Source organism: Oncorhynchus keta, chromosome 21 (genome assembly GCF_023373465.1).
Source record: "Oncorhynchus keta strain PuntledgeMale-10-30-2019 chromosome 21, Oket_V2, whole genome shotgun sequence".
NCBI lineage: Eukaryota > Metazoa > Chordata > Actinopteri > Salmoniformes > Salmonidae > Oncorhynchus > Oncorhynchus keta.
In genome coordinates, this window is record NC_068441.1 from 32,037,710 (window position 1) to 32,050,808 (window position 13,099).

The following is a 13,099-nucleotide window of genomic DNA, read 5'->3' on the forward strand; positions in this document are numbered from 1 at the left end:
GGAAGATATTGTGCTGCGTATTTGGAATGAGTTGCAAAGACTGGGTATCTTGGCGGGTCCGCTTTAACAATTCATGCACAACTAAAAGATTGGTATTTTCCCCAGTCTTAATGAATGTCCATGGTTTGTTTACATTTTTGTATTTTGGGCTGACAATGAACATGGATTTTTAGATCTTACCAAATTGGCTTTCGGTTCTCACTTTCTTTCCCTTACTCAGAACATGACACGGCTATTATTTGCATATGCAGATGGTTGTGCAATTCTCCAAAGGCATCTGAACTTTGAACAGTAGGCTTCCATTTTTCTTTTTTGGTCCACTAAAATGGAATGGGTTATAAAAACAATTTGCACCGTGAACTATGGTTGGGTTCAACCTCTTCAAAGCATGTTTTGCCATTTATTCTAACACATGTACGGTTCTGCACGCAGGACACTCAGTTGCCTTTGGTGCCAGACATTGCATGCCTCACCCAATGGTTGCGCGTAAAGTCGACTGACGCTTACTAAAACACTGATCGGCAACAGATGCTGGCTCAAGGGTGTTTTAATTTTTCACGGTTTAGTCAAACCTTTCAGGGGTTCGGTAAAATCTGTAGTATTCCCACACACAAGTCATGCTCGCGTCTCAATGTAATCAAGGTGTGAAATTATGCATCTTCAAATAAAATATTTGTGTGGTCAATTTGCAGGGTAAAAATTATAATCGGACGCGCGGTTGAATCTGCCACTACCCAGGCGTTAATCTGTCATGCGTAGCAACGCCTGGCCAGAGGAACGAACCCCATCTCAACCTTGCCTGTGGCTGGGGGAGGGGGCTTGTGTGGGAGAAACCAGGAAGAGAAATGGTATGAATATATTTGACAACTTCAACCTCATGTAGCCTGAATAGCTAGTGTATTTGACGAATACATTTTACTCGACACAACGGAGACCCACTTTATGTCAAAGTGAAATAAAAATTTAGAACGATAACCCCAGCTTTGAAACGAAAAAGGTTAAAGTTCACAGGAAGCTGGGGGCTACCATTTTTCACTGCTGCTTACATTTTAGATGCTAGAGAGGGAGGGGTGGTCGTCGTGGTTTTATTTAAATTCTCCAGACTATTGAGCAGTACACGTTTTTTTTGTTTTGTTTCGCCACCCCTACTCACTAACAATTGATGTTGAATGAATTCGGCATGGAGAGAATAGCGGAGCAGTCGTGGAATTCTTCATACACCTATCAGGTGAGCAAGCATAGCGCGGAGATGCTACACAACCTCAACATTCAGAGGAAAGATGGAGGCAAGTTTTGCGATGTGATCTTGCGCGTCGGCGAAGAGAGCTTTCCTGCCCACAAGGCGGTACTGGCGGCGTGCAGCGTGTATTTCGAGTCCGTTTTTGGTTGTCAAACGGAGGGCGACGGGGAGGCAAAAGAGCTCGAGATGCATACGATAAGTCCCAAAGTTTTTAAAGATATTTTGGACTTTGCCTACACCTCTAGGATTGTGGTACGATTGGAATGTTTCCCCGAGTTGATGACGGCTGCTAAATTTCTGCTAATGCGTTCTGTCATCGAGATATGCCAAGAAGTAATCAAACAGTCCAATGTAAAAATTCTTGTTCCACCCTCAAGAAGAGGCGACGTCAGTTTATTCCGTGCCACGGGGGGCTCTGAATTTAGTTTCACATTGGCTGTAGACAACTTGTCAAATGGGAATGGCTTGTTTACCAACAATGGGCAGACGCATAATGTGGATGGAAATCGGGCCAATGATACAGTCATGTCGGGTGGCAGCCCCCAGTCCTCTGTGCCAGTCCTGCAGCCCGTGTCTCCATCAGAGATGACGGGCAACCCGTTCCAAGAAGAGGGCTCTTCGGGTTCCAAGAGAGGCAGGGGGCGACCAAAGAAGGGGACAGTCATGGAACCTATTCATTACAACATCAGCACCTCTGACGTTAAAGAAGACATTGAGCAGATATTTCCTTGTGGAATATGTGGCAAGGCATTTACAGAGGCTGTGCGGTTGAGAAACCACGAAGCGCAGCATGGATCGTCCAGCCATGGCGCGAGTAGCGGCGACGGCTTGTCTGGCGAGGGAGGCCCTACCTCGATATCGCACTCTGGTCAGCCCGGTCTGTTGGAGAATGGCATGCCATTGCATGGAGGAGTAGGCATAGAAAACAGCCGTAAGCGCGAGAGGACGAGACGTCACGTTGGCTGTGACATTTGTGGGAAGGTGTTCCGGGATGTCTACCACCTGAACCGACACAAGTTGTCTCATTCCGGGGAAAAGCCATATGCTTGCCATGTCTGTGGCCTGCGGTTCAAGCGCAAGGACAGGATGTCATACCATGTCCGGTCACATGATGGATCTGTGGGTAAACCCTACCTCTGTCAAAGCTGTGGAAAGGGGTTTTCCAGGTGAGCTATGGGCAATTATTGTATACTAAAACCACTAGTTCCAGGTGCATTGCCTATTCTATTCTGAAGCATTCTGTGATCTGGAGGGAAAATGAATTCATAATCAGTCATCTACTGCTTGCATCTGTCTCAACATGCCTATGTTTGATTTATTCAGGCCAGACCATCTGAATGGACACATCAAGCAGGTTCACACAACAGAGAGACCCCATAAGTGCCAGGTGAGACAATAGCAACAACAGGATATTCTTAGAAGAGTGGATGTGGATTCTATATTTGTCACAATGAATGAACATCACACTTCAAATCTGTCATTTTGGTATTTGCTTGTTTTAAAGATTTAGTTGTCATTCTTGTTGATTAGAATATGGTTGAAAGGTTGATGGTAAATGAATAGTTCTGTACGTAACATGTATGAAGGCATATTATTTTACCTGTATTTTCCACCTGTTCTTCAGATTTGTAATGCTTCCTTTGCTACAAGAGATCGCCTGCGGTCCCACCTAGCTTGTCACGAGGACAAGATCCCCTGCCAGATGTGTGGGAAGTACCTCCGAGCTGCGTACATGACCGACCATCTCAAGAAACACAGTGAAGGACCTCACAACTACTGTGGTATATGCAACAAAGGTAACCTTAGGCCTAGGGTGCAGCATCATCACCACATATCTGTCAGGAGAACAGGGCGGGAGCTTCCAATCTATGACTGTGCTATCTTCTTATGTCTTAGATGTTTGTGTTTTTCTTGTTAACCTGCCTCTCTTCCAGCATGGTATTGCCATCTTGCAACAAGGATGATCTACCAAAATGTTTACTATTCAATTCTAACACTGTAGTAACCATCAACTACCTCAGCTGGTGCAAAGCATTTGGGTTGCTTTCTACAGAAGAGCTTGTGAACTGCAATCATGGGCTATTTGCAGAACATAGTTGTAGTGTCTGCATGTGTTGTCCAGTGTTTTTCCCATTTCTTCTTTTTTGTTGGCCTCTGAACATTCTCCTGCTGCCATTCTAATTGACTCTTGTACGATAATGCGTGTAGTCTCATTAATGTAAAATGTTTTTATCTGGTTAATGAATTATCCAAAATAGAGCTGTCAGCTGCACTTATCAGATACTTGCCAGCAGACAGTAGCTAGGCTTCCATCCAATTGGTGACAGATTTCATTCAAATTTTTTATTTACCTTTATTTAACCAGGCAAGTCAGTTAACAACAAATTCTTATTTTCAATGACGGCCTAGGAACAGTGGGTTAACTGCCTATTCAGGTGCAGAACGACAGATTTGTACCTTGTCAGCTCGGGGGTTTGAACTTGCAACCTTCCGGTTACAAGTCCAACGCTCTAACCACTAGGCTACCCTGCCAAATAGTCCAGAATCTGCATAAATATAAAATGCACCTTTTCCCACCAGTGGTGTGTTTCCACTTGTTGTGTTTAAAAATCAGTGGGTGATGACATAGTGCACAGAAAATGTACTTTTAGCGCTAAAGTTTTCATATACCGAATAAAAATCTAAAGTTCAATGTGTTTCCATATCATTAAATAGCAAATGTGCCTAACGTTGCTCTGGTCTTGGCACATTAACTCTGGCCAACAGCGCAGGTAGGCTGTATGATGAGATTATTATGGATAAGTAGCAGCTTGTGCAAGCCAGAATGGCTCATAGGACAGGAGCCTATCTCCTGCTTCTGTAGAGTGAGGCAGCTTGATGTACAAGTACACCCCCTGAACAGGATGCTTGTCTATCGCAGGACCTCACCCCCAATCTAGCTCATTAATGCTGAGTGCCAAGCAGTGATGCATCAGATCCCATTTTTACGGCCTTTGGTTTGATTTGGCCGGGGATTGAACTCACAGCCTTCCAATCTCAGGGCGGACACTAACCACAAGGCCACTGATGGATAAGAGCGAGAATATTTTATTAGTTAAACTGCAGTCATCCATCAATCATCATGTCACCAGAATAAAACCCTCAATATTTATTGGAACGGAGCATCAAGGTCACCGCTCACTTTCACCACCCAGTGAAGTTCATCAAAACTCGTTTAATCTGTAGCCTAATAAACTGCATGGTTTCCTAAGTCGCAGTGGGAGGACTACACCATGTTATCATGTGACTCCAAGTTTACTTCGATTATGATAGTTATTATATCAATATTTGCGCATAAAGCCGTTTCCACCGCCATTTCTCGATTAATTAATTTTACAAACACAAAAAGATCCCACCATGTCGAACGAACATATTAACTGTTGGCATTTATAAAATGTAACCAAACTTCCTGTTTCCATCACAGCTGTCATTACTTTTTATTTTTATACGGTATGACTTGCATAAAAGCTTTGGATGGAAACATGGTTAGTGCTGATGTTTAATATTTTTAGAAAGGCTTGATTTTGTATGTTAAGGTTTAATACTTGTGTCTTACCTTAATGTGTGTACTACTGTATATTACTGCCCTATATGCAGTTTGTCTCTTGGTCAGAAATTTTGCCCCAAGTCAAGATAATGTATTGGGTTGACTTGCTTATTTTGCCCCGATTTACCTGTCTGGACATGGTGTCATTCTTGTGGTAGGCCTAGATAATGGAGAACAGTGGTTGCGTATTGTTCACTCTTGCTTGTGGTTAGCCTACCTCTTGTTGGTTCATATTCTTCTTTGCCTTTGAAGTTAGATGTGTTTCAGTTTTGCTTTTGAGGGTTGTTACAACATCCAACAGCTCAGGTTAGTTCAACAAAATCATATTATTATCCTTTGTTACCATCTCATATATATCATTGTCTGCATGAAGATATAAACCAGAATTACACAGCGAAAGGCAGATTTGGGAAAGAGGTGTTTTTTTGTCCCACTGTCATCTTTGGGTACATAACAACAGAGCGCATCCATTCTCTCCCTGCTGGGTGTGTAGTGCCACTGCCCTTTGTTGTGTTCTTCTCTGGGTCTCCAGGTTTCTCCACTGCGTCCTACCTTAAGGTGCACGTAAAATCGCACCATGGCTCGCCATTGCTCCCCCGTACTGCCCAAGCACACGGTGCCTTCCCTGCGCTGCACGGGGAGCCGCAGATGCACAGCGGCGCCCCCTACCACACGGGACGCCAGTGCACAGTGGAAGGCAAGCAGCTGCCCACCCTGTTCCGCTCCACCCTGCCTCCAAGCATAGGCTATGTCTCTTCTTGCTTTGTGTTGATCATCATCTGCTCTGCTGCTTGTGGGGAAAACCTGCTGCATCTGTTTTTAAAGCCTGGCAAAAACACAAGCATACACAAACATACACATATGCACACAAAGCATATAGGCATTCCTGCCTGCGCAGTGATGCTAACGCTAAAGGATCCATCCCCTCTGTGCCTCCATCAGCTAACAGTAGAGACACTGTCTTCAGAAGCATCATATGTCCAGCAGGCTGATATGGTTGTCCTGGCTGATATTGTGTGTATATAAAGATATTGTTAGGCCCATGGCAGCAGACTTCTTTCTAAATCAGCATGCATGTGTAATTGTCTGCTTTTCTGCTTGGTTTATATTGTGAAGAGAGAAGGAAACTGAGAGGAAGTTGATTAGGGAACTTCACTTTTTGCATTTTACTAGGCAGATATGTGAATTAAGCTATCAATAAGGATAACTTTTACTCAATGGGTTAGAATATGTATAGGCCTATTTCTTGAAATAAAAACATGACTTCATCAAGGTAAAAGACACATTTGCAATTGCAGCATTTGGCATTTTCTCTAGATGTGGCACTGCCCCCCAGTGGTCAGTTTTGTGATACTGCAGGTTGTCAGGGACTCGGTCAGCTCATAAAAAGCTACAACAAAGAAGTGCATGTATGCCTCCCCATGTTCCCATGGCCTTGTTGCTCTTCAGTCAGACTCAGACATACACAGAGACTGTGTTTAGCCTTAATAGCCTTAGTGCCATGTTATTCTGTCTGTGTTCAGCATGGCAATGTGAATGCTTTCTGAAAACGCTGTTTGTTGCTTGCTGTCATCTCCATCAACTTGTGGCCGTTGGCCAAATGATGCACTATAATGTTGCATGTCTATTGAATCATACAGTACTGTGCAGTGTTCCTCTGGATTCAATGGAGCTTTTTTCAACTATTATTGCCATGGCAACTAGCAGCAGCCTATGGATTCGGCTGCACAGTACTTCAGTCTGGCAGAGAGCGAGAAGGAGTCAAAGCAGTGTGGAGAGTAGGCTTGGGCGTTATACCGTATACTGGGGTATTTAGACATACCAACAGTACCTGGATTCATTTTTTTAGCTGGAGGAGGGGCCCCCACCTCGGCCACCCTGCCTCGAGCTCCAGTTATGCATTTGGTTTGTTAATTTGCTTGCTAAGTGGCTAGATGGCAAGATCAAGCTTCTTGTTTACAGCAGAGACAATCAATCCCCTCTTGGATCAAGATCCATGTTCCCCAAATTGGTTTGTGCGACCCTTATGTGCCCTTCCGGTAATGACGTATACCCTGGTATGGTACAGAAACGGTATAAATGTATGAAAATCTGAATATCGCCCAAACCTAGTGGAGAGAGGTTTAGATTCTAGGCTAAAACCCTAATTCAATTCAGTTTTTTAGCTGTAGAAATGGACTTCCTAGTGATTACCTATCTCAGATCTAAAATCGTTGCAATGTGGTGGCATGCCAGAATTCTAAATCTATTGGAAAACTGCTTTTATTTAGAATAAATCAAGTTGGCTGGCTTGGCAAGTAATACAGGAAAAAGTTTCATTCACTGTTTACAGTTTTGTCTATTATAATCAGTGGACAAAGTAAAGCTACTAAATTAGACTTAGTAAGGTCTGGGTAATATCCTGACTACATTGACATATGTATGGTTTCCGCTGGCCTTGTCTGTTGTCTCTGCTGCCCCCTCTCTACTCTCTGTCTGTCTTTGGTGTAGACCTGTGTACCAGTCACCGGCTGCTGGTCACCTTCCCAGAGGCAGATGGTCACTGCTTTCTCCCCCAGGCCGGCCCTCCCTCCCTGGGTCTGCAGCCCGAGCTGCTCCTGGGGAAACCAGGGCCTGGGGGGGCTCCATATTTCTGGGAGTGCCACTCTGCCGGGCCGCCTGGGTTTCACCCCCTCCACGGGCCTCTGCCAGGTCAGTATGGGCCAGCAGTAGGGTGGGGGTTGGGGGTTGGGGCGCTAAACAAGGCCTGCTGATTAGAAGAGTAACAAGAGTTCCACTGTAAAGAGTTGGTTAGACGAGAAGATAACAACCTCTTGGGGATGCATGTGCATAAAGAGTCGAGGAAATTTGGTTGAAGGGATGCATGAGCAAAAGGTTTCCTGGAAATAATCCGCTTAGTTTATGTCAACACGTAAGTAGTTCTGATGTGGTTTTGGTATCATGATTAAAACATGACACCAGTTGTTTTATTTTTTTATTATGATTTCTTTTGTAAAAATTTGGATGATACAATAGCCTTTTTCATATCAGATATTATGGGCCGATATTGTACATTGTTCAATCTGAGCTAAAATAATCTGCCGCATAGTGCTACCAATAAACACCTATGTCCAGGCAGAAGATTTTTAAGTGTAAAGAAATTATGACAAAGTGGGTGGTCCTGTGGAATTGTCTTTTTTGCCCCAAACTCACGAGGAAGAAAGACCTTGCTTTCAATGAATAGTGTATAACTATTAGGTAAATTAATGCATATTATATAATTTGAACAAATGTGCCCTCTGTTCCTATAATATAAATGAACACCATGTATTTTAAGAATTGCAGAACAATTCTACTTAACATTACTATACTCTTTTTTTTGTTCTTAACCAATGGGTTTCATGGGAGCAGGTGCTTAGTACACACAGCAGTAAACTGTCCCCTGTTCATGTTGCAGGTGGTGGACGGCAGCTAACCGGAGAGCAGTGCTACCTGCTGGTCTAAATAGACACATTTTGTGTTGCGTGTGCATGGCCTAATTTGAGGTTCTCTCTCCCCTTAAACTTCCTCTGCTTTCTGACTCTCCCTGTGTCCTTTCCCTTTACCCAACCCCACCCTATCAACTCTCCCTCTCCTCCCACCTGTCCTCCACCCCTCCATATCCTCCCCCACCCTATCAACTCTCCCTCTCCTCCCACCTGTCCTCCACCCCTCCATATCCTCCCCCACCCTATCAACTCTCCCTCTCCTCCCACCTGTCCTCCACCCCTCCATATCCTCCCCCACCCTATCAACTCTCCCTCTCCTCCCACCTGTCCTCCACCCCTCCATATCCTCCCCCACCCTATCAACTCTCCCTCTCCTCCCACCTGTCCTCCACCCCTCCATATCCTCCCCCACCCTATCAATTCTCCCTCTCCTCCCACCTGTCCTCCATCCCTCCATATCCTCTCCCACCCTATCAACTCTCCCTCTCTCCCATTACCTGTCCTCCACCCTCCATATCCTCCCCCACCCTATCAACTCTCCCTCTCCTCCCACCTGTCCCCCACCCCTCCATATCCTCCCCCACCCTATCAACTCTCCCTCTCCTCCCACCTGTCCTCCACCCCTCCATATCCTCCCCCACCCTATCAACTCTCCCTCTCCTCCCACCTGTCCTCCACCCCTCCCCTCCATATCCTCCCCCACCCTATCAACTCTCCCTCTCCTCCCACCTGTCCTCCACCCCACCCTATATCCTCCCCCACCCATATCCCCACCCTATCAACTCTCCCTCTCCTCCCACCTGTCCTCCACCCCTCCATATCCTCCCCCACCCTATCAACTCTCCCTCTCCTCCCACCTGTCCTCCACCCCTCCATATCCTCCCCCACCCTATCAACTCTCCCTCTCCTCCCACCTGTCCTCCACCCCTCCATATCCTCCCCCACCCTATCAACTCTCCCTCTCCTCCCACCTGTCCTCCACCCCTCCATATCCTCCCCCACCCTATCAACTCTCCCTCTCCTCCCACCTGTCCTCCACCCCTCCATATCCTCCCCCACCCCCTCTGTATTTACCTCAGACGGACAGGAGAATGCTGGAAAATGCCCCCATCAAGGAGAATCTGAGGGAGACGAGCCGTTGTTCGGGGATCTGTCCAACGGCGACGAAATTAAGTCTCCGCACAAGTCTGAGGAAGAGGAGCTTGGGACGCCGTTTGACTGCAACGGAGCCTCTACCGATGCTGTGGCAGGGTCGCCACCAGGTGCCGTTAAAGCCAAGACCAGCCAGGACTCTCCAGTGAAGAAGTTCCCTTGCAGCGAGTGCACCCAGACCTTCCGCACCAAGTCTTACCTCAATAAGCACGTCAACAGAGTGCACCATCATGGGGTCCAGAAGAGTCTAGTGGTGAGTGTAGGGTCGGGGTCAGGTCTGGGGGAGCTGGGTCCTTCCCTGGGCTCACCCTTCTCCCCTCAACAGAACATGTCTCTGCTGGAGTCATTTGGCTTCCAGATCGTCCAGTCTGCCTTTGCCTCGACGCTGGTGGACTCTGAGGCAGGACATAGTGGGATGGAGCTGGGGGGGAAGTGACCTGTAGCTCAGTGGGGGGGAAGTGACCTGTAGCTCAGTGGGGGGGAAGTGACCTGTAGCTCAGTGGGGGGGAAGTGACCTGTAGCTCAGTGGGGGAAGTGACCAATAGGTTAATGTGGGGGAAAGTGAACCTAGATTTGTGCGGGAAATTTGCCCTAGTTAGGTCTGTTCAGCCTATCAGATGTAAGGGAATGGCATTGTCTATAGACTGCTCTTGACGTTGTCTTTTGACTGCTCTTGGCATTGTCTATAGACTGCTCTTGGCGTTGTCTATAGACTGCTCTTGGCGTTGTCTATAGACTGCTCTTGGCGTTGTCTATAGACTGCTCTTGGCATTGTCTATAGACTGCTCTTGGCGTTGTCTATAGACTGCTCTTGGCGTTGTCTATAGACTGCTCTTGGCGTTGTCTATAGACTGCTCTTGGCGTTGTCTATAGACTGCTCTTGGCGTTGTCTATAGACTGCTCTTGGCGTTGTCTATAGACTGCTCTTGGCGTTGTCTATAGACTGCTCTTGGCGTTGTCTATAGACTGTTCATGGCATCATCGCTCACTGTTGTTTTATTACATTCTGTGTCATGGAGCTCGCTATTACTATCTATATACAGCATTTCTTTATGAAGACCATTTCAGAGCAGAATATAAAATGTACATTAACATGAATTATTTTAACATTAAGAAACTTAGACAGCAGATTTTAGGAAGCTGTTATCTTCCTTTTTGATTGTATTTGTATTGTTGTTTATGACATAACCATGCCCTTAAGATCCGTTACCATACACATGCACATATAAGAAAAATATATTAGTAAATGCTGTTATTATCATGTCGGGTAATGGAAATACAGAGTGTGTTTTGTAACCAATGGGTTAGTACATGCGTTCACTGGGTCATTTTGAATTGCTTTGTTATTATCAATATGCTGTTCACAGCTGCAGTGAAACCGTCAAACCCAAGCTTCCCCTTACGTCAGACAGAGCTCCCGAAGGGGAGAGGCTGCAAATGGAACTCTGGTCCAACTCTGAATACAATCATAGTCAATTCTATCAGTTTCTGCAGGGCAAGGATAAAACCCTATGGCTGTTCCATTTGAGAATGTTCTATTCTCTTATTACAGATTTTTAGAGAACAGATTTATTTGTTAGTCACGTGAAATCAATTCTAGATATTCAACAGGGACCAAGTTCAGGTTTGACTATTAGAAATCGTGAGAAATGTAGAATATATTTTATTAATTTATTGATTGCCCTGTATGCTTTGTGGACAAAGTTTTTTTTATTTTTTATGAGTTGATGTTTGAGATGTCGATGTGTTGTACTGATTTTAGTCGATAAGTTATGCTAGATACAGGAGGCCAACTAGGGAGCAACAGTGAGTGAGTATGTATGCTGAAATATCTGTGCTTTTGTCCTCCGAATCTAATCAACAAGAAGGCTTTTAGTCTAATTGTTTGTCAGATAATTTTGCTTTATTAGTTTCAGTACATTCCTGCTTTTATTTATCATTATATTGCGATTGTAACGAGTGTATATAACATTCATTCATATACAGTGAATTCAGAAAGTATTCAGACCGCCTGCATTTTTCCACATTCTGTTACATTACAGACTTATTCTGAAATTGATTTAATTGTTTTTTTCCTTCATCAATCTACACACAATACCCCATAATGAAAATGCAACATTTACATAAGTATTCAGACCCTTTACTTTGTTGACGCAACTTTGGCAGCGATTACAGCCTTGAGTCTTCTTGGGTATGACGTTACATCTTAGCACACCTGTGTTTGGGGAGTTTCTCTCATTCTCTCTGTAGATCCTCTCAAGCTCTGTCAGGTTGGATGGGGAGTGTTGCTGCACAGGTATTTTCAGATCTCTCCAGAGATGTTAGATCGGGTTCAAATCTGGGCTCTGGATGGGCCACTCAAGGACATTCAGAGACTTGTCCCAAAGCCACTCATGCGTTGTCTTGGCTGTGTGTTAGGGTGGTTGTCCAGTTGGAAGATGAACCTTCGCCTCAGTCTGAGGTTCTGAGTGCTCTGGAGCAGGTTCTCATCAAAGATCTCTCTACTTTGCTCTGTTCATCTTTCTCCCCATCCTGACTAGTCTCCCAGTAACTGCTGCTGAAAACAATTCCCACAGCATGATGCTGCCACCACCATGCTTCACTATAGGGATGGTGCTAGTTTTCCTCCAGACATGACGTTTGGCATTCAGGCCAAAGAGTTCAATATTGGTTTCATCAGACCAGAGAATCTTGTTTCTGATGGTCTGAGAGTCTTTACGTGCCTTTTGGCAAACTCCAAGCGGGCTGTCGTGCCTTTTACTGAGGAGTGGCTTCTGTCTGGCTACTCTACCATAAAGGCCTGATTGGTGGAATGCTGTAGAAATGGTTGTCCTTCTGGAAGGTTCTCCCATCTCCACAGAGGAACTCTGGAGCTCTTTCAGAGTGACCATCGGGTTCTTGGTCACCTCCCTGACCAAGGCCCTTCTTCCTCGATTGCTCAGTTTGGCCAGGAGGCCAGCTTTAGGAAGAGTCTTGGTGGTTCCAAACTTCTTCCATTTAAGAATGATGGAAGCCACTGTGTTCTTGGGGACCTTGAATGCTGCATACATTTTTTGGTACCCTTCCCCAGATTTGTGCCTCAACACAATCCTGTGTCGGAGCTCTATGGACATTTCCTTTGACCTCATGGCTTAGTTTTTGCTCTGACATGCACTGTCAACTGTGGGACCTTATATAGACAGGTGTGTGCCTTTCCAAATCATGTCCAATCAATTGAATTTACCACAGGTGGACTCCAAGTTGTAGAAACATCTCAAGGATGATCAATGGGAAACAGGATGCACCTGAGTTCAGTTACGAGTCTCATAAGCAAACGGTCTGAATACTTATGTAAATATGGTATTTTTTAATTTATTTTTTAGTACATTTGCAAAAATTTCTAAACCTGTCTTCGCTTTGTCATTATGGGGTATTGTGGAACAGTTTGTATTTAATTAATTTTAGAATAAGGCTGTAACATAACAAAATTGGGCAAAAGTCAAGGGGCTGAATACTTTCCGAATGCATGGCATATAAAAAAATATATCTCTAATGATTGAGTTCATCTTTAGTCGATGAATGGGGATATAATATAAACCTTTTTTTTCCTTCCTTGCCAAGTTTTGGTGGTGGTTGTTCGGTTTTCCGCACTGTGAGTGCCCATGATCTGCTGTG

At 45.0% G+C, this 13,099-nt stretch overlaps 1 protein-coding gene across 4 annotated transcripts; it reads left to right on the forward strand.

Annotated features, from left to right (window-relative positions):
- The first annotated feature begins 71 nt into the window (after window positions 1-71).
- patz1 (POZ/BTB and AT hook containing zinc finger 1) lies at window positions 72-9,905 on the forward strand. 4 transcript variants are annotated; one of them, XM_035797390.2, is made up of 6 exons: window positions 72-2,406; window positions 2,564-2,627; window positions 2,865-3,036; window positions 5,359-5,523; window positions 7,317-7,517; window positions 9,373-9,905. In XM_035797390.2, exons 1-6 carry the CDS (start codon window positions 1,163-1,165, stop codon window positions 9,879-9,881), a joined length of 2,355 nt encoding a protein of 784 aa, XP_035653283.1. In that variant the 5' UTR covers window positions 72-1,162; the 3' UTR covers window positions 9,882-9,905. The 4 variants fall into 4 exon arrangements, with proteins under 4 accessions (XP_035653283.1, XP_035653287.1, XP_035653285.1 ...); XM_035797394.2 differs by lacking the exon at window positions 9,373-9,905 and adding an exon at window positions 8,263-8,834; XM_035797392.2 differs by lacking the exon at window positions 5,359-5,523.
- Window positions 9,906-13,099: the final 3,194 nt, after the last annotated feature.

Coding starts and splice junctions, on each gene's coding strand:
- patz1 (XM_035797390.2), top strand. CDS start 1,163: ATGTTGAATGAATTCGGCATGGAGAGAATAGCGGAGCAGTCGTGGAAT. Junction 3,037..5,358: donor CTGTGGTATATGCAACAAAG/GTAACCTTAGGC, acceptor CTGGGTCTCCAG/GTTTCTCCACTGCGTCCTAC. Junction 5,524..7,316: donor ACGCCAGTGCACAGTGGAAG/GCAAGCAGCTGC, acceptor TCTTTGGTGTAG/ACCTGTGTACCAGTCACCGG.